Raw genomic sequence first — 19,174 nt, 5'->3', positions numbered from 1 at the left:
TATGAAGACAAGCTGAGTGCTGAGATGAGTTCATTCACCTCGGTCTTCAACTGGTGGCCAGATTCTAGTCATTTTCACGTCCCTAAGTCTTGCACCACGCACTACCTCTATGTGGGACCAAAGGAGGTTAAATCCCTCCCCACTGTAAGGCTGAGGCAAGTCCAGAGTGCTCCCTTAGACTGAATGAGTATAAGTCTATGGGGCCAGATGGCGTGCATCCCAGGGTCCTGAAGGAGCTGGCTGAGGTGGTTGCGAGCCGCTCTTCCAAATCAGTATTAGAAGTCGTGGCTGTCAGGTGAGTCCCGATTTAGAAGGTCATCGTCACTCCCATTTAACAAGAAGGGAGCAGAGACCCGGGTAACTACTAGGCGGTGAGTCTCACCTCTGTCCTGGAATATTATCGGAACAGATCCTCCTGACAAACATGCTTATACATAAGAACGAGCATGTGATCCGAGACAAGGCCAGCATTGCTTCACCAGGGGAAGTCATGCTAACTACATTTGTGGCCTTCTATGATAGAGTGACGGGCGTTGCGTGATGAAGGGAGAGCAACATGTCATATTACGGGACCTGAGCAAGTCCTTTGACATGTCCCCCATCCACACTCCTCATCTCAATTGGAGGAGTGGATTTATGGGTGGCACCAACTAGGGATAAGCAATTGGGTTAAGCCGCGGACAGAGTGTGGTGTCAGGCTCTATACCAGTGGAGGAAGGGCTGACAACAGCTGGACTAGGGGAAATGGTTTTAAGTTAAAAGAGGGAAGATTTAGGTTGGATGTTAGGGGGAAGTTCTTCACTAGGAGAGTGGTTAGGCCCTGGAACAGGCTGCCCAGGGAGACTGTGGATGCCCCATCCTTGGAGGTGTTCAAGACCAGGTTGGACAGGGCCCTGGGCAACCTGATCTAGTAAAGGTGTATGTTTGGTGGCCCTGCCAGGCAGGGAGTTGGAACTACATGATCCGTGAGGTCCCTTCCAACCCGGGTCATTCTGTGATTCTGTGATTCTTGTTTTAAAGCAGTGTTGTACCCAACATCTCTGAATTCTAGTTTATATTGCCAGGTGTTAGGATTCTAATTAAACATAGCTATGTTCACAGAAGTCCTGTAGCCTCAAATGGAATGTTGCCTCCAGTCCACCTGCTGCTACAAACATAATTTCTTCCTCAGATTTTTGGCTTCTTTTCCTGCTAGAATGTAAGGAAGAAACAGTCTGTAACTTCTTGATGGAACTAATTTCAGTGGAAAATATGTTTAAATGAACTCTGCTCAATTCAAGCTCAAGATTTGTTTTTGGACTTTATCTGAGGTGCTTCTACTGAAGTATTTATGAGCATTTTGTACAGCGACCACCTGAAAAGAGAAATATTTTCTTAGGGAATCATTTTTATGAACTCTTTTTCTTTTTTCCTTACATAGCGATATGTGCTTAGCCATGAATCTGACACCTTGGAATAAAAAAGGCTCTCTGTGTCTGGTTGGAATTGTTCCCACTTCTTCAAAAAATTATTCCAAAGAGATGAAAAAGAGGAGTAGAAAGGGACAAGAACCAGGGTGGTGGTAGAGAAGGTGTTTTTACAGAAATAGAGAAAGACCTTTTCATGTATCATTAAGACATGAACAGGCCCTCATTTGGGCTGTGCTACTGCCTTGGAAGTATGTATGATAAACTGCTCCTTTTGTTTGCCATAAGGACACACGTCAGTTTGCATTGGTCATGACATAGCTGCCTGTCTTCTCCCTGGTTATATTACAAATGCTGGTTTGTGTGAGTTTCTGCATGTGTAAGCCTCATCCTGCAACTTGCTTTGTTCTCAGCATTTTGCCTGGGAGGCTGGGGCAGCTGAAATCTGCTTCTGTCCTCAGATCTTGGATTAGTGACACTGCTGCTTGCCTCTTTCTCCTCTTGAGAGCTGTGCCTCATTAGTGCCAAAACCCTTTCCGCTGCTTTTTGAAACAAATGTTTCTTCATGTCAGCTGCTTTCCTGTGCTATTCCTTTTTCTGTCGTGTATCTATTATTAAATATATATATATATGTATATATATAATATATATCTCTATTACTCTTCTAAGTGTGTGTGTGTGTATATATATATACTCTTGTAAGTAGAAATGCTACGCTTGGTTAGTGTTGGAAAACACGTACATCAGGACGGTGTGCTGGGTCTGTCTGGTTTTAGGGTGGTATCAAAAGCCATAGACAGCCATGCTGAAGGAGCTGGGCTAGTAGATTCTCCCAAGAGAGTGATTAAGGAGACCTGTTGTGTAAGGCACTGCTCTGATATAATGCATGTATGTAGCTCTGAACGTGTGCTCAAAATGCGCGTGCTTTGGGATGATTTATTTCAGTGTCATCTTGCAGGTTTTTATGTTTGTGTACTTTTTAAACTGGTACCCTTAACGTTTGTGCTTCTTAAGTGGAATATGACTTACGGAGATCTTCTTTGGTAAATTATACATCATATCTCTGGCAGTTTTCACTAAAGTATTTGCTGTCCAGCTGGAGCAAGATCTTTTTTATCACTTGTAATAGCCCTGTGGCTTTTGGTTTGGTTTCTGAAGACCTGCTGTCCACAACACTGACCCCAGTCAGGATGCTGACTGTTCCTGCCTAATAGCGACAAGGACTTCTGTGCAAGGTGTATTGCAAACACAGAAGTCTCGCTCTGCTTACAGAGTTACTCCTATGCTCTCACAAATTGTTTTGATACGGTGAGATACTGAATTCATCAAAACTGAATAATCACTGTCAGGGATTATAGTTATTGTTTTTGCTGAATGAGATATAAAATGTGAATTTCCTCCTAGGTCCAGATTTCAGTGTGTGTTTGCTGACTGCTTCCTTGCAGTTTGAAAAATGTGATAAAATAATACCCGCCTAATTCCCAGGTGTGAGGCAAAGATTAGTTAATGTTTGCCTGGCAGGAGGAAGATTGGAAAGCCTGAAGCTATTGATATGGTTAGGCAGGGAGCTGGCAGTTGGAACACTGCCCTGTAAATTACTGAGCAGCATTTCCTGCTCCCACTAAACACGTGGCTGGACTTTCATGATTCCTTTCTGGACTCTTACCTGTTAATTCTGGGAGATAGGTGTGGCACTGTCAAAAGGAAGTTTCATTCAGTTTTATTTATGTGGTCCAGAAGATTGATCTGTATTTTTTTTTTTTTCCCTTTATATTTTAAGGAGAATTTTCTACTCCTAATGTGCTGAACATCCAGCACTTGTCTGCTTCACAGTCAAAATGAAATAAATGGTTCTAGTGCTGGGGGGTTCGTTAAAGAACAGTAAAATCCAAACAAACAAACTGAAATATATGTGAACATAAAATGGCTGTATCAAATGGTAATAGCTGTTCTTCTGATGATAGTTTCTGGTAATGGCCGTAGTTGACTAACCCCAGTAAGGGAAATTGTGATGGTGATGATCTTGGAGTAGCCTCATTAGGCTGAGCAGGCAGTAGCAGCAATTTACATTTCCACTGAAACATAAAATTCCTTTCTATAATAAAGCAGTGAAAACAGATCCAGAACCTTTTTTGCCCTGTCTCTTGAGAAAGGAGAAGGAGAGGAGTTGTATGTTGCTTTCCATGTTGTTTTTCTTTCTTTCTTTTCATTGAAGAATCAAGACCTTTGCTCTTAATATTTCACAACTGTGTTCATGGACTGACATTCTGTATGGAGTGCTCTAGGAATATTTCTTTTATTGGATTGAAAAGGACTGCCTCTTCATTAAGACAAGAATGGCCACTTCCTTGGATTGTATCTTTTTAAAAGGTTGACAAAAGACAAATCCACTCCTTTACTCTGTGTATGCTTGGATTAATTGAACACTTCCCTCTTAGTCAACTGGTACTTATTACTGTTAGTCTCCAAGAAAATAGGTGCTGTCAGCTTCTCAGCATGACATGGGAAGACAGAATGAATGCAAGTACTTCTTTGCCTTTAAAGTGATGTGAGTGTGAGTATGCATCACTACTTGAATAGCAGCATTGGAAGCCACAAGTTCAGTGTATCCTGACCTTGGACCCCTGCAGAGCACATAGATTTCCTGAGAGAAGAGAGGCTGAGAACTGATAGTTAACTGTAAGAAAACTTATAGAAAACTGTATAGAAAACTGTCGTGAAGCATAAGAGAGATGCTCCTGAGAGTATCTCATCTTTAGGAAGACTCCTGCACCAAGCTTTCTGAGTGTTAAGGATTAGTCTGAATTATGTAAACATGTGGCTCAGGGGAATTATTTTCATAGAATCATAGAATGGCCTAGGTTAAAAAGGACCTTGAAGCACATCTAATTTCAACCTCCCTGCCATCGGCAGGGTTGCCGACTACTAGACCAGGCTGCTTGGAGCCACATCCAGGGATGGGCCACCTGTTCCAGTGCATCACCACCCGCTGTGTGAAAAACTTCCTCCTAATATCTAACTGAAACCCTGTCTCAGTTTAAGACCATTCTCCCTTGTCCTATCACTGTCCGCCCATGTGAGCAACCTTTGTCCCTCCTGTTTATACGCTCCCTTCAGGTATGATAAGGCCACAGTGAGGTCTTCATGGGGCCTTCTCTTTTCCAAGCTAAACAATCCCAGTTTCCGCAACCTTCCCTCATAGGAGGGGCTCTCCAGCCCTCTGATCATCTTAGTGGCCCTTCTCTGGACTTGTTCCAAGAGCTCCATGTCCTTCCTGTACTGGAGGCCCCAGGCCTGGACACAGTGGGGCCTCACAAGAGCTGAGTAGAGGGGGACAATCACCTCCTTCTCCCTTTTTTAGTGCAGCCCAGAACACAGTTGGCCTTCTGGGCTGCACGCACTGCTGGCTCACGTCTAGCTTCTTGTATACCAGGACCCCCCCAAGTCCTTCTCCTTGGGGCTGCTCTCAAGGCGTTCTTTTCCTAGTCTGTATAAACACCTGAGACTGCCCTGGCCCAACACCCTGCACTTGGCCTTGTTGAACCTCATTAGATTTTCATAGGCCCACTTTTCCAGCCTGTCCAGGTCCCTCTGAATGGCTACCTTGGAAGCAATGTATCAACTGCACTGCTCACCTTGGTGTCATCTGCAAACTTGCTGAGGGTTCATTTAGGCTTGCTCTATTTCTGCTATTATTAAGGTGTTTCGGGGCCCTTAGGATTTTGCAGAGGGTGAGATGGAGAAAAATTGGACAAATCATAATCATATATTGAATGCTTCTTCAGAGTGAGAGTGAGTGTAGTATGAAAGAATGGAGGGGCTTTACTTAAAGCTTTTTTATCAAAGCAAGGGTCTGGCTAATGAGAAATGTGATGCAAGGCAGGAGCTTCATGTTGCTTTTAGAGTTTGTATTTCTCTTTCCATGGATAGTGCTTTCTGGTTCATGCTTGTGTTCCTGATGCTGGTGAGCAGGATCTGACAGTGAGCTGTTCTACACTATATTTTCCTTCAAGGGGTAGATACAGTGAATCTGACTGTGACTATAATCATGAGATTAAACCAGGATAAAGCAGCAAACAGTTTTAGTCATGGGATCTTTATGTTCCTCCTAATTTTGTTTAAATGTAGTGATATCTACTTTTATCCTGTCTACAGTGGGAAATTTGGGTTAAAATAATTCTTTATCAGTTTTAATAATAAATCTCTAGAACAGTTTTTATTTTCAGCTACAATGCAGCACTTCTGATGTTAAAAATCTTATTACAAGTTCTTTGGTTGGTGTTATTTGTAACATTAATGTTAACTCAGGCCCTTTGCAATTTAGACATTGTTTTCTGTTTTGCTCCTTCCAGGCAGTGCTGATGAATAACATCACAACAAATGAACGATTGATCCAGAGTCTACAAGGTAGGACATAATACCTCTCTGTATCATTATTTATTTATTTATTTATTTATTTACTAAATATGGTGTTTTTAAGACTTGTGCTATTCCAGTGTCTTCTGAGAATGCTGCCTTTCTCCAAGCTGTGGGGAATGTGCTGGAGCTTCTGTGGTTTCAGTTCTGCATCTACACAGTTCTGGTTCAGTGAATTGTCAGTCTGCATATGCCTCAGTACCAGAGGGATTTGTCCACATATTGCTTTATGTGGACTTTTGACCCTTATCTACTAATGACATAAAAACAATGCAAAATATAACTAACTTCTCAGTGTATTGTTAAAATGTTTTTAATTCCACCTTTTATCACACATGTTTGCATTCTTCCCTGAGATGTTTTGGTCATGTATTTTAGCACCAAGATAATTAGTAAACTTGTATTAAACAAGAAAACATAGCTTAATTAATTTCACTTCATGTTGAAGTTCCAAAAGTGTTGTTAATGAAGTATACCCTAGTAGTCTTGAGAAAGAAATCTTAAGTTCTGTAAACAAGCAAATATATTACCAGTTCTTCTGATGTCTTCATAGAAAACTTTCTGTCAGGAGGCATTTATAATGATGTGGCATGACATTGATACTTCTTTAAAAAAAAAAAAAAAAAAAAAAAAAAAGATTCCTGAGGAATATAACAGTAAGCTGTATGTTGCTCAGGAAAGAATTGTAAGCGCATCTTCTGGTAGCTAAAAAGTATGAATGCTGTTTCATACTACATTCTGATAAGTCTCTCTCTTCTCCTGTACCTGAAGGTTTCTGGGGCTGAAACCTAGCAGACAAAGAGTTTGTAAAATAGCTAGAATATTCTTTGTGAAGAAAAGGAGATCAAAATCTACATTATGCAGCTTTTGTAATCTATTCAGCCAAGAGTGGTATTTGATCTTACTGAGTCCTGTGCATCTTTCATGTGTCAATTTAGTAGTCATCAGTTCATCTGCATGCAAAATGTAATGAATGTGAAAAATTGGTAGAGCTTGTGTGCTTACAGTAAGGTTTCTTGTCTGATATATGTGTTGTAATATATCTATGTAAATATATGTGTATATTTTAATATATATTTTTATTTTGTTATGATCAGAACAGTTGAAAAAGTTACATACAGAATATGGAAAGCTGCAGCTGGATGTTTACCAGTTTCAGAAGAACCAGACTAACCTTCAGAGAAAGTTCTCATATGACCTGTGAGTATGTTCTTTCTAAACAATGGCTTCTGGAGATGTAAGTGACTTGATTATAACCCCAAGAATTCTTGTGACGGCTGTAGCACTACTTCCCTTGAATATCAAGTACACTTTGCCTAGCAAAAAAAAGTCAGAGTATTATTGTATAATTGAAATTTGCCTTTTTATTTTTATTTTTTTCAAGTACACAAACTGCACATTTTTAGTCAATTTGGCTGTTGTTCTGTAGAAGATGGTGATAAAATTGTTTGTGCATAGGTAATGCCTAAGAACAAAATTTAACATAGGAGGTACAAGAAACATACATTTTTCTCAGGTTTCATCACATCAGAATTTTTTTTGAGTGCGTCTCGTGTTTTCAGTTCAACAGGCAGTAGAAATCTGTTTGAGTATGCTGGTATCAGGCAGAAAGGGGACTACTCAAGGTCCATCCCTTTCTCTGCCTAAGCTTTTCTTCCCCTGCATCACACTGTGTCCCACACAGCTGGCTCACCTGATCACCAAGTCCCACAAGGGAGTAGAGGAGTGTAAGGTAATGAAACTAAGAAGATGATGAAGCAGGGGGGAGCAAAGGAACAAAGAAAATAATTCTACAAAACAGAATTTTAGGAGAGTTCTGAATGTGGATGTAAGTTCACAACTTCTCACTTCTTGTTCTCTCCAGGTCGCAGTGCATCAACCAGATGAAGGAATTAAAAGAACAATGTGAAGAGAGGATAAATGAGATCTCAAAAAAAGACAGTGATGTACCACAAGTCAAAGAAAATAGAGATTCCTTAGAAGATTCAAAAAGAAGCACCCAGGTATGATAATTTATTGTAAATCTTTTTCCCTGTAATTCTTAAGAGGTTCTCCTCCTTTTTGCTATCTCCAGCTAACATTACTGAATCTCATTAAATTGTTTAGTACTTTCATTTGCATCTGTTGAATGCTTCTGATTTATGTGAAACTGTTTGAATCTGGGGACTGAACAAGGCAGGCATCCTGGAGAGGTCTTTATTGTTTTCCTTATTACTGTCCTCGGAGACAAACTGAATCGTAGAGGTAATAATGAGAGAATGAGAGTGGTGAGAAGCCATTTCAAGAACATTTGTGCTGTTGAGCTTTGGTGCACAGCTCCTTTTGACTTTGTTAAAGGACTTAAATGCTTTGTGTATTGAAGTTGTATGTTTAAAGATGAGGATAATTTTACTGTCAGTCATTTCAGAGTAGCGGAAAGCCTGAAGTACGATACTGAAGTCCACAGCTCTTTATCTGGGACTTTGGGGTTCAGCTGTTTATTGCAGTACTCTGAGTTTCCAGGGGAGTTCATATTTCAGCCTTCTACAGCTTGAGTTTTGCTTTTTTCTTTTAATCAAAGAGCAGCAGAAAATGTTGCCATATGTAACACCAGCAGTCGGGTGGGCTTGCAGCAGGGGTTGGCCCTGTGCCTGCAGAGGTGGCTGTGTGCCCACCCATTCTTTATTCCTGAGCTGTGGAGGGTGGAAGGAATATTGAGAAAAAGAAATTTCATATGATCATGTTGTCTTGGTGTCTCGCTCCAATTTTGTAGGAGGGAGGCAAGGTTCTTTAATATGTGTATACCCGGCGTGAGATTAAGAAGCAACGGTTCAAATGTTGGTCCAACCAGTTTATTAAAGTCCTAGGCGTTTTTAGGGAGACGGGGAAGGGAAGGTAGGCGATAGGGAAAGTAGGAAATATAAGCAAGGAGTCTTTGCAGAGAGCAAAAGAGATAGTCACCACCGTGGGTCCAGCGAAGTACACAGTAGGTTCGTTGATCTCAGGAACTCGTCTGATCACCGCGGGGGACGGGAGACAGTCAGGGAGCTCCGCAGCAAGCCGGTCCCGGGGGTTCTTCCGACGAAGTTTTCCCCTCAGGGAATTCTCCGTCAGAGGTGTCTTCGGGAGTTTGTCTCCAAAGTCCCCAGTTTAGCGAGGGCCTTTTATCCCCCGTTTCGGTGGGAATTTTCCTCTTCGAAGTCTGAGAATTGCAGCTCAGCATTTTTTGGGGGGAAATACCAAACTTCTGAACAAACAGGCCAGCTTTTGTGACATTCCTGGCCACAGATGAGCCAGTAAGGAAGGAAGAGGGGGTCTCTGTTGCTGGACACAAGCGTTATCGCCTTCTGCAGTGGTCCGCTCCTTCGAACAGCACCCCTGAGAAAGACTGCTCTTCCTGTTTCTGTTTACCCTTGCAATTGTAAGCAGAAACACTATGGCACATTGACACCCACCATCCACCCTCCAGGATACTTATCAGTTGTCAGTCAGAGTCTTATCATCAGGAAGGCCTCATGAAGCAAGCTTTGAGACAACAAAAGAAAACCAGTTCTGTCTTTCACACTTGGCATGTAAATTATTGATACTTCTTCAGTAAAGCAAGATTAGATCTGGGACAGGACTTGAGTAGTTAAGCTTGCAACAGATGGCCCTGGAAACAGGAAGTGAAACCCCCAGGGAGGCAACTAATACATTGTACTCATAATAATTTAATTTAATTTGCCTTTTCTTCAAGAATACAGGCACCTCTGACAAAAATTTTAGCAGGTGATTGCAGTTGAACCTATTTGAGAGGCCAACTCTCATTGCAGAGACGAAACAGTCTTGGTAGTATCTGCCTTGAGCTGCAAGAAGAATGAAGCATTAGAGACAGCAAATGCTATTCTTCTATCCCTGCAGAAAAAAGGGAGAAGTTCTTGTTTGTCTCTGTAATTTTTGTCAAGTGTTGGATAAATGAGGAAATAACAAGCCTGTCATTTGGGCACAGGCAGGGGGACTTTATAGAACAAATGTGTCTCGCTTGGTTGAATGATAGAAAATACAAACCATTTGTAAACTTCACATAGGGAAGAGCATACTAAAGAGAGAGTCAACTGAATTTCCAGTATTGCCTTGCAGCAGATTCTCATTTACATTACTCATACCAGATGACGTCTGTTTACCAATTCCAGAAGCTGGGAAGTTTGGCTGAAGTCCAGGACACTTAAATTCTTCAACAGTTCCACGTCTGAAGTCAGTGTTTTCTCAAAGTAGGCTGTAGATTACCTGCCATCGTTTTGATCTACAGATGGGTTGGTCCCAGCTCAGAGAGCTACAGATACCACTTCAGGCAAGATAGTTAACTTGTATTCCCTGACTAATGTCTACAGCACAGCAGTATTTCTTATGTCAAGTTGTAACTTTTTCAGTTACTTATTTGCCCGACAGTTACAACTTTTGCATCTGCAAAAGCTGAGTTATTTTACACCGTGTATGTTTTATCTGGAATAATTCCCATTTTTACAGATCACCATGGCTCAGCTACTGTGATTTCTTTTTTCCATGCTGAGTTACTGAAATGAATGTGCTTATGTAATGGAATGGTCAGTGTTAAAATAAATCAGAGAAAGAAAATGTGTTGTTGGTTAGTTAATAAATACACAGCTGTTCTTACAGTTCTGTCTTTTAAGTACTCTATACTCCTAGGCTGAGAATACAGAATGTGTGTATTAATTTCTCTTTAACAAGTTTCTGTTATCGTTTCAGGCTGAAGACCAGCCTCTTCAACTTGTAGCACACACCCTCTTTTATTTGACATTATCATTAAAAATTACTGTGTTGAATATTTAAGATAAAACAGCTTAAGGCTTATTGCATATCTAATTAAGAGATGAATTGTTGCTGTTAGTTTCAGGCTTGATATTTTTACAGAAGTATGTTTGCCCCAGCTTAAAATGGGAAGTAGTCTAATCTTCAGTCTGGTGATTTGTACTGCAGAGACACTTAGCTATGTATAAAAAGTTGAGAGGAACATTTAAATATAGTATCTTTATGTTTTACTGACTAAAAAACAACATGCTTCTTCTGAATTCCTTTATTGCAGTATCTTTACCATATCTTCTGTGGTAGTAATTGCTTCTCATTCTGAGGTGTTAAAATTGTTAATTTTTGATACTGGACTCAGTGGTGTTGACTACAGGTCTTTATATCTCCCTGGCTTTAACTGAGCTTAAGCAGTTTCAAAATAGCCAAGTAACTGGTGTCTTACACATCCTTTCCAGCTTTAGTTTCTTGGTTATTTGATTAATTATTTCTGCAGAGGTTTTACTGAATGACCACATAAAGATTTGGCAACCTAGCAGTTTATTGACCTGCTTAGAACAGTAAGCAGTTACAGTTTACCAACAGTTGGAACAGAAAGATTTTTGTGGACTGCATGACTTTCTACACCATAAAGTTTACATAGAATCATCATAGAATCACAAAATGGCCTTAAAGATCACCCAGTTCCAATTCCCCCTGCCATAAACACTCACCAGATCAGGGCTGCTACCCACCAGTTCAGGCTTTCCAAGATCCCATCCAGCATAGCCCTGAATGCCTCCATGATGGGGCATTCTCAGCTTCTCTAGGCAACCTATGCCAGGGCCTCACTGCCCTCTTGAGTATCAAATTTCTTTCTAATTTTTCACTTCAATCTTTCCTCTTTTAGTTTAATGCCATTCTCCCTCATACTTCCACTATGAGACTGTTTAAAATGTTGGTCTCCCTGCTGCTTGTAAGCTCCCCTAAAGTACTGGAAGTATTTCTCTTCTCCAAGCTAAACAAGCCTAGTTTCTTCAACCTTTCTTCACAGGAGAGGTGCTTCACCCCTCTGATCACCTTAGTGCCCTCCTCTGGACCCTTTACTACATCTCCATGTCTTTTTTGTGCTGGAGGCAACCTCCTCACTCTCCCTGCTGGTCAATTCTCCTTTGATACAGCCCAGCATGCAGTTGGCTTTCTGGGCTGCAGGCATACACTGATGGCTCACATCCAGCTTTTCACCTTGCAACCTGAATACATGCTCTAAGTTAAGTTGGGCACATATATGCTGAGCAGACTATTTTGTTGTAGTCTGGGTTTTTTTTTTTTTGTGCTGATTAAGGGCAGTGTTGGCTCCAGGCACATCTCATGTTCAGTTTTTATGTGAATTGAATTAACATAGCTATTAAACGCTAATAAGAGTAAATACCACATAGACAATTGTAGTTGTTCAGTTGAAAGATCTTCAGGTTAGTGGATTATGATTCTTTGACATCTTAGCCATTAATCTTTAATCAGATCTTATAGGTCAGAGTCCAAGACCAGTTAAGTACCAGTATTCAGTACATCCTTAAGTTAGGCTCTTCCTAATAATGTTGTCAAGTTGTTGATATTTTGTTGTTTGTTTTTTTTCCTTCTCTTAAAACAATAATTCAACATACTTATAGTCCAGTTCTGTTCAGCAATGATTAGCTGATTATGTCCAAACTTAGTTTACCTGTTCCTGCACTAGCAGTAGTTAATGCCATCTGTTTTTATTGTTATGCTGTCTCTGTTGTGGTATCATTGCTACAGTGGAGAAATGTGTGCTGCTACAGTTCTGTGACCCTTGCTGAATAACAGGAAACACTAACCAAGAACAGTATTCTTAGCTGCAATTAGACAGAAAAAAAAGTGTTAGATTCTTGTGGAGTATAATGAGCTGTTAATAGAAACACTGCTGCCTATTCAAGATTCTGTGGTACTTCCATCATCAGTAAAAATTTCAGTTCAGTTATCTGAGTATGTTTAGATTTCTTTTCCTCCACTGAATTCTGACCAAATTTCAGCTTCCAAATCCAGGACTGGGTGTTCAGAGCAGTGCATGTCTTTGTGCATTCACTTTACAGGCTGATGGTCTGTTGCCAGCACCGAAACAACCTGAGTTCACGCAGACTGGTTTGGAACAGCAGAGAGCCAATGAAGATGTGCCAAAAGCAGTACCTACCGTAAAAAGGAGAGATGCTGTGCAGACTAATGGTGAGACAAAATCATTGATATCTAACCAATTTGAGTAAGAAAGTTTGCAACTTAACACTGAAAATATTTTTGCAATATTTTGTATGAAGGCAAAAAATGAAATGACAGCAGTGGACTGAATTATAATAAATTGTCCTCCAGCTGCAGTAATTTGTAGAAGTGTTTTTTATGACTGCCATTTCTGCTAGTTCAGCTATACTGAAATTGATGTGAAAAATAAAAGAAAAAAAAATGCTTCTAACCACTCATTTACTGTTGAGAAGATGTTTTGCTTTTGCATGCAAAAATTTTTAAGTATGTTTTGAATTTACTTGTTTAGTAAGTTCAGTACATCTAATCCGCTGCCCCTCCCTATCAAATACCCAAAAGTTTGGCATTAGGCAGACACACTCCTGTGCTTTCTTTGTTGTCAGTGAGCAAAGTGACATAAGGGAAATCAGAGATCAGATGAGGTAAGCCATGGTTGCTTTTGGCATTCAACTCTCACAAGCTTTTGACTTGAGTGGATGTCTCAGTGCACTAGTCTCATGGACTACCATGCATGTGAGAAATCCAGTTTACTATTAAATTACTCTTTTGTGCTATCTTTAATAACAGGCTTAGATGTAATTGTAGAGAACTAGCAATTCATGGTAACAGCTCTGTTTAGTTTATTCAGGTGAGTTTTATCCTGGCATTTTTTAATCTAAAAATACAGGTACATGACATGGTGATGCCTACTGAAAGCAGCTGTTCACCTCTGCTTTCTGTCCACACCTAAAAGTGAGAACAGCCTTCATTTACATTTGAAAGTCTGATAAGTTTTAATAGAGCACTGCTCAATTTCATCTGCTTAATTATTTTTTAACTCCACATACGAACATTTAAGTTGGTAGCAGTGTGAATCTGTTGATGGTGGACACTGGACTTCACAGGTTTTATATTTTAGCTTTCCCTGGTGTGAAAAGTATGGACTCTCTCCTGTCTTTCTCTTTGAATCTAATGTGATTGAAAGAAAAATAAGAATTGAATGTGAAAAATGAAGCAGTGTTTAGTCAAGGTTTTAAATTTGTGCTGCCACCGAAATATTTATTTATTTATTTATTTTAATTCGGAATAATTGATATTATTCACAGAAAGAGTAAATGACCTTACTGCCATCAGAAAAGAGGACTCCAAAGCAGAAGAGGAGAAGCTTTTTGTTGAACTGAAACACTCACAGGGTTTGGCTATGGCTGACACGGGCCATAAGGAAGTGCCCCCTGAATCTGAGAAAGAACTGAATCCAGCCAGAGATGGAAAAAACATAGCTGAGCAAGAGGCACCACAGCCAGATGCGCAACAGATTGCTGATGAGGAGGTGGAGAGGGAGCAGCTCCTCAATTACGATGCTAAGCAGAGTGACTTGCCTCCTGGACGGGATGGTTAGTAACACCTTGTACTGCAAGTACGGGAATAAAGATGAGGAATGGGATGAGATTTCTGATATTGTGGTTGAAGTTGGCCAGACTTAGTGTGAGGCTTCATGAGGGTTGGTGCGAGAGGCTAAAGATCAACCCTCAGCACTCCTTCACAGTCCAGTGGGTGAAGATAGAGGCTTCTGTTTGTGCAACATGGAGCTGCCAGTCTGGATTTCTCTGTGTCACTGTTCTAGCTGTTCTGTCCCTCTCCCCATTGTCTGCACAAGACATTTGGGGGACTACAGTGACAGAAGCCTTTCAGTATTGAGACTTAGTCATGTTTGGAAAGGATGTGACGTACCGTACATACAAAGCATTGATGGGTAGGGTATTTTGCAGATAGTCAGTTTATAGCTACCCATTTCAAAATGTTGGCGTGAATAAACCTTTGCTTGAGACTTCTGGTATCTGAAGTTTATTATAGTGAGTCAGGAAAACTGCAAATTGGAATTCATCAGCAAAGGTGACAGTTTTTTGTTCTACCATGTGTGACCATGTCTGCACCATGCTGAGTATTGATGTCATGTCTAAACCTGACCAGAATCTGGACCAGACATCTTGAGGAGCTCCATCTTAGGTGTACTTTAGTTCATGTATGCAGGGTGGTGCTCCTAAAACTGTGGTTGTCAGCAACTATTTCACAGAACAAAGCAGTATTTTCTGATGCAGTAGGAGCTTGCAGCATTGTTAAGGATCAGTTCCTTGCTTTTCCTGTACTCATTCCAGCCTCTGTCTTCCATCTTCCACTAGATTATCCTAATTATCTCACTACTGACTCTTCTGAGTGGGGAAGTCTGTCACCCTTCTTTATGTAGTAATTCGAAGCAGAGTCAGTAGCACAGACAGTAAACAGTAGTACTGTTTATGTTCTCTAATCCAATGAAAGCATTTATATATATAATGCATTATGATATGATATTAGTAGAGTAGATAATTTGGCAAGGATAAGTAATCTTTGTTGCTAAAGTAACACTTTTCCAACTGCACCAAAAAGATACATAACCTGAGCAGGCAGCTCTCAAATGAGATGTGATTGTACAAGCCAACTGTTTCCACTTTAACTGAGGTATAGAAAAAACAGATAGCAAAATCATCCAACTGTCAGTTCAAGAGAAAGCCCTGCAGTGCAGCCTGTGGAAGGTCAGAGTTCTCTGAGTTCAAGAACAGCACAATATTCTTCAGGCTTGATTGTTCAGCAAAAATAATATACCTTATGGTGTGGATTCCTTTGGCTGCAAGGAAGCAGAAGTGGATATCTTCTCCTTTCTCTGAGCATTCTCTGTTTCTCATTTAGAGCTTCTTCTAAAAGATTGAGACCTTTAGGTCTATTACTGAAAAGTATTTTTGATGTTCTAGTTGTGTACAATACAGTGCTAAAATTTTCAAGCCTTCTTCTAATCAGTTGCTGTTGAAGTTTGGCTTTTCCTTTTCCTTTAGAACTACGGACTCCTCTCTTTCCCTTTACTGGTCGTTATGGTTTCTCTTGTCTGGCTAACTAAAAAAATAAAGGTAGGGTTCTTGCTGTCAGAAGTAATTTTCTTCTGAACAATCTATATTAATACATTTTAAAGTATTGAAATTTGCTCCAGGTGAAGCCATATGGAGCAGGACAGTAACAGAGTGAAGAAAATCATTTATAGAAAACCACTTTTGAGCCAAGTCAGCACATTAATAAAATATTCATTTTATGCCATCTGCAGAGCTTTATCCATGGCTGGACAAGCCAAAACTAGGAGGAGGGGAGTCTGAGATACCTTTCAGAGGAAGTGCTAATGCATTTAAAAGCAACACCATAGTCAGGTTTTCAGTATAATCTCCAAGTTTTACTCTTCCATAGGCTGTCACTTAATGTATTCTGAAATTGCCTATTGCTTTCCTTTTGTCCACTTGCATGCTGGCTGAACTTTGTTACACTTCCAAATCCCCAAAGATTGTTATTTAGCTCTTTATACAACATTGACAGCAAAGGCTTTCCATTCTGAATGAAAAATATTAAAACTCACTCTTTAAACAGAAGTTCATTCACCAGCAAAGTAAATTCTATCACAGATTTTTTTTGCAGTACCTGTCTTGTGCAGCATAAAACAAATTGACTAATATTTTTCCAGACCAACAAGCACGGGAAGCGTTGAATCAGGACAAAGATGTTGACTACAATTTAGATGAGAATGAAGCTGAATCAGAAACAGACAAGCAAGCAGCACTTGCAGGCATTGAAACTGGTAAATAAATAAAGAATATTTTACTTGAAGTACTATATGCTGCAAAGTACTATGACGACATTTTGAATTTTATGCTTTAGCAGTTACGGATAGGTAATTCCTCTTTGTTCCCCTGTTTTCACTACTGTTGAGTTTGATGTATTGTTGCATAAGATTACTGAAGCTACATTTTAGTAAATGAGAGGGGGAGTATGTGCAGCCTTACTGTTCAGCACTAACAGTCCTTTCAGAATTTTCTGGAAGAAGACCTACCACTCCTGAATCCTAAAGAGATTTCTGTACCATTTTCTTTTTTCCTTATTAGTTCAAAACTCTCAAGAAAAAATATGAAAAAACACTTACTTGACCAAAGTGGGACACAACGGAGGCTGTGAACAAGGAAAATATATGATGCATCTTAATCAACTCTTCCTATAAATGCAGCAATGACCAGAGGAAAGTGACTTAAGAATGTTTGATTATCTTTTCAAGGCTTTGATAAAGGCTCAAATGAAGTAGTTTGCTGTGAAGTTTTAGTACTGTTTAAGGGCTGAAAAAATTTTCTCTCAAGGCTTGTTTTAAAGTGGCATGACCACTGTAATGACTTTTTTTCCTCCTGATTATAAAATGAAGATCAGCTAACAAGCGCTGTAGTAACTGTAGTAACTTCGAATTCAGCTAACTTGTACAGTCATGCTGCAGTGACATTATGCGTGGACTGGTGGTAGATGGGAAAGAGTCCTCTTGCAAAGATGGAATTGTCCCATGAGCAGTGCAGTAGAGAAATCTCCACTGTAGTTTTGGAGGAAGGAGCTGATTTGACAAAACACAGAAAACATGAAGAACGTCCCATGCTGGTGTCTGCCCTCATACCAGTTCTGACACCATTTTACTGCAGTGCGGATGGACTCAGAAAGCGTGATTGTAGTTCTCAGATATGACATGGCGTTATATATTTTCCTTTATTTCATAAATGAATCTTCTAGCTTACATAATCTGTACCAGGAATGAATCACTGTCTTGGTTTTATTCCTAGCTTTAGTGTTAAAGATAGATTACTGTTTATTATCACCATTTAAGTCAGGTTTTACTGTGCTGACTATTGCAGTCAGTAATAACAGAGAAAGCAAACGTTAAGCAGTAAATTGTGAGCATTTCTTCTAAATGACAGATATTGGAAAACTTGGGGATATTTCTGTATTGCTGGTTCTTTTGCTTTATATTTTGTAAAATATGGTATGCTTTGGCATCAGAATGTATTCAGAGTAGAGTGAGCATTATCTTAGGACTTAATCTGTAAACTGTTACTTAGCTGAGATAAAGTTAATCAGGAATTTCTGATTGTGGAACTGTACATTTTAACACTATGAAATGTGCAGTGAAATGCTGTATTCAAGTTCAATGAATTACTTTAACTTGAAGCTCCTAAAATCCTTAACAAAACCCACAGTTCCTTAATGTAATTAGTATATTGCCAGAGAATTCTTCTAGAATTAGAATAGCCCAACTGCCTGACCACTTCAAGGCTAACAGAATGGTAGAGCATATTTCTGAGGGCACTGTCCAAATGTCTCTTGAACACTGACAGATACGGGGTGTCAGCAGCCTGTCTAGGAATGCTGTGGGACAGTCAGACCAATCAGGGTAAGGAAAGTGCTGGCAGCATTTCCCTGCAGTGCCTAAAACCTGACTAGGCTTCTTGTTGGACAGCCAGGTGGCATCTTTCCCATAAATATGACCTCCTTTATGCAAAGCACAAGTGCTGTACGTCTGACAGTGGAAGGCTGAAAACCTGTGTAAAAGCAATGTTCAGAATCACAGCAGAATAATCTTACTCTCAGTAGCTTCAAGTGCTACAAGAATGTACCTGGGGTGATAAACTCTTAATAGACAAGGGACCGTTGAACTATGTGGAACTTTAAAGGACTTAATGTAGTTGAACAAAACAAGATTTAATTTGAACTGTGATTAGCGTAATGTTTATCACTAAATAGTTTACATGCGTGATTGAGGGGAAGCTTGTCTGTTCTTCCTGGGCTTAAATTAACACTGATCCCCATTGTTTTTTAAAAACAAAGTCTGGTCCACTTAAATAAGCATTTTAAAATAAAAATAATCCTCTCTATGGTTTGTTACCTTATTCTGTGCTGTTAATCCACTCGTGTATCGAGCCACTCGTATATAGTTAAAGATTCTGAAGACTGGAAGGATTTCTGTAATTGCTTACAAGGCAGCAAAAGGCAGATGAATTTTTAGTGTCCTGCAGTACCACCAGTTGGACATTTTTGCAACTTCATGTTCCAGGGTTTCTGTTTCTCTGGCAATGATGTAGAAGCATTCAAGTGTGTAAATCAAGATGATAAGCAAACATGAAGAGGTGTGCAATCTCCTTCTTCACACGTCTGTGCTAAGCATGTCTTGAAGGTTACTTATTCCATGAAGATACACATTGCTGGCAGACATGCGGGGTGTTCCAGTTCAATGTTTTTTTGTTGTTTTCCTGTTCTAGCTTACCAGTGCCACTGTGCATTTAAACCAAAGCTTTGTCCTCTCCAGCAAAGTAAACCTGGAAAATTAGCTTTTATGTTCAAGCAAAGACTAGGTAGTGTGGATTCATCAAAGGGCCAGTGCAATGTGGAAAGATATTGCTACCTAAGTAGAGAAACTATCTGTGAAAGTACATTATGTAGGTGCCCAGATACCCAAGAGT

At 39.9% G+C, this 19,174-nt stretch overlaps 1 protein-coding gene across 3 annotated transcripts in view; it reads left to right on the top strand.

The window, feature by feature from the left end:
* Positions 1-19,174, top strand: part of GOLM1 (golgi membrane protein 1) — a 42,456-nt gene that overhangs the window by 17,895 nt on the left and 5,387 nt on the right. For all 3 annotated transcript variants that reach the window (XM_015849287.2, XM_015849288.2, XM_015849286.2), the window contains 6 exons: positions 5,759-5,813; positions 6,920-7,022; positions 7,687-7,825; positions 12,695-12,824; positions 13,940-14,227; positions 16,372-16,485. In XM_015849287.2, coding sequence (XP_015704773.1) covers positions 5,759-5,813; positions 6,920-7,022; positions 7,687-7,825; positions 12,695-12,824; positions 13,940-14,227; positions 16,372-16,485 — 829 coding nt within the window. The remainder of the gene's footprint in view (positions 1-5,758; positions 5,814-6,919; positions 7,023-7,686; positions 7,826-12,694; positions 12,825-13,939; positions 14,228-16,371; positions 16,486-19,174) is intronic.

Source organism: Coturnix japonica, chromosome Z, assembly GCF_001577835.2.
Source record: "Coturnix japonica isolate 7356 chromosome Z, Coturnix japonica 2.1, whole genome shotgun sequence".
Classification (NCBI taxonomy): Eukaryota; Metazoa; Chordata; class Aves; order Galliformes; family Phasianidae; genus Coturnix; species Coturnix japonica.
The sequence above is the reverse complement of the archived record's forward strand: the minus strand, read 5'-3'. Positions and strand labels throughout refer to the sequence as shown.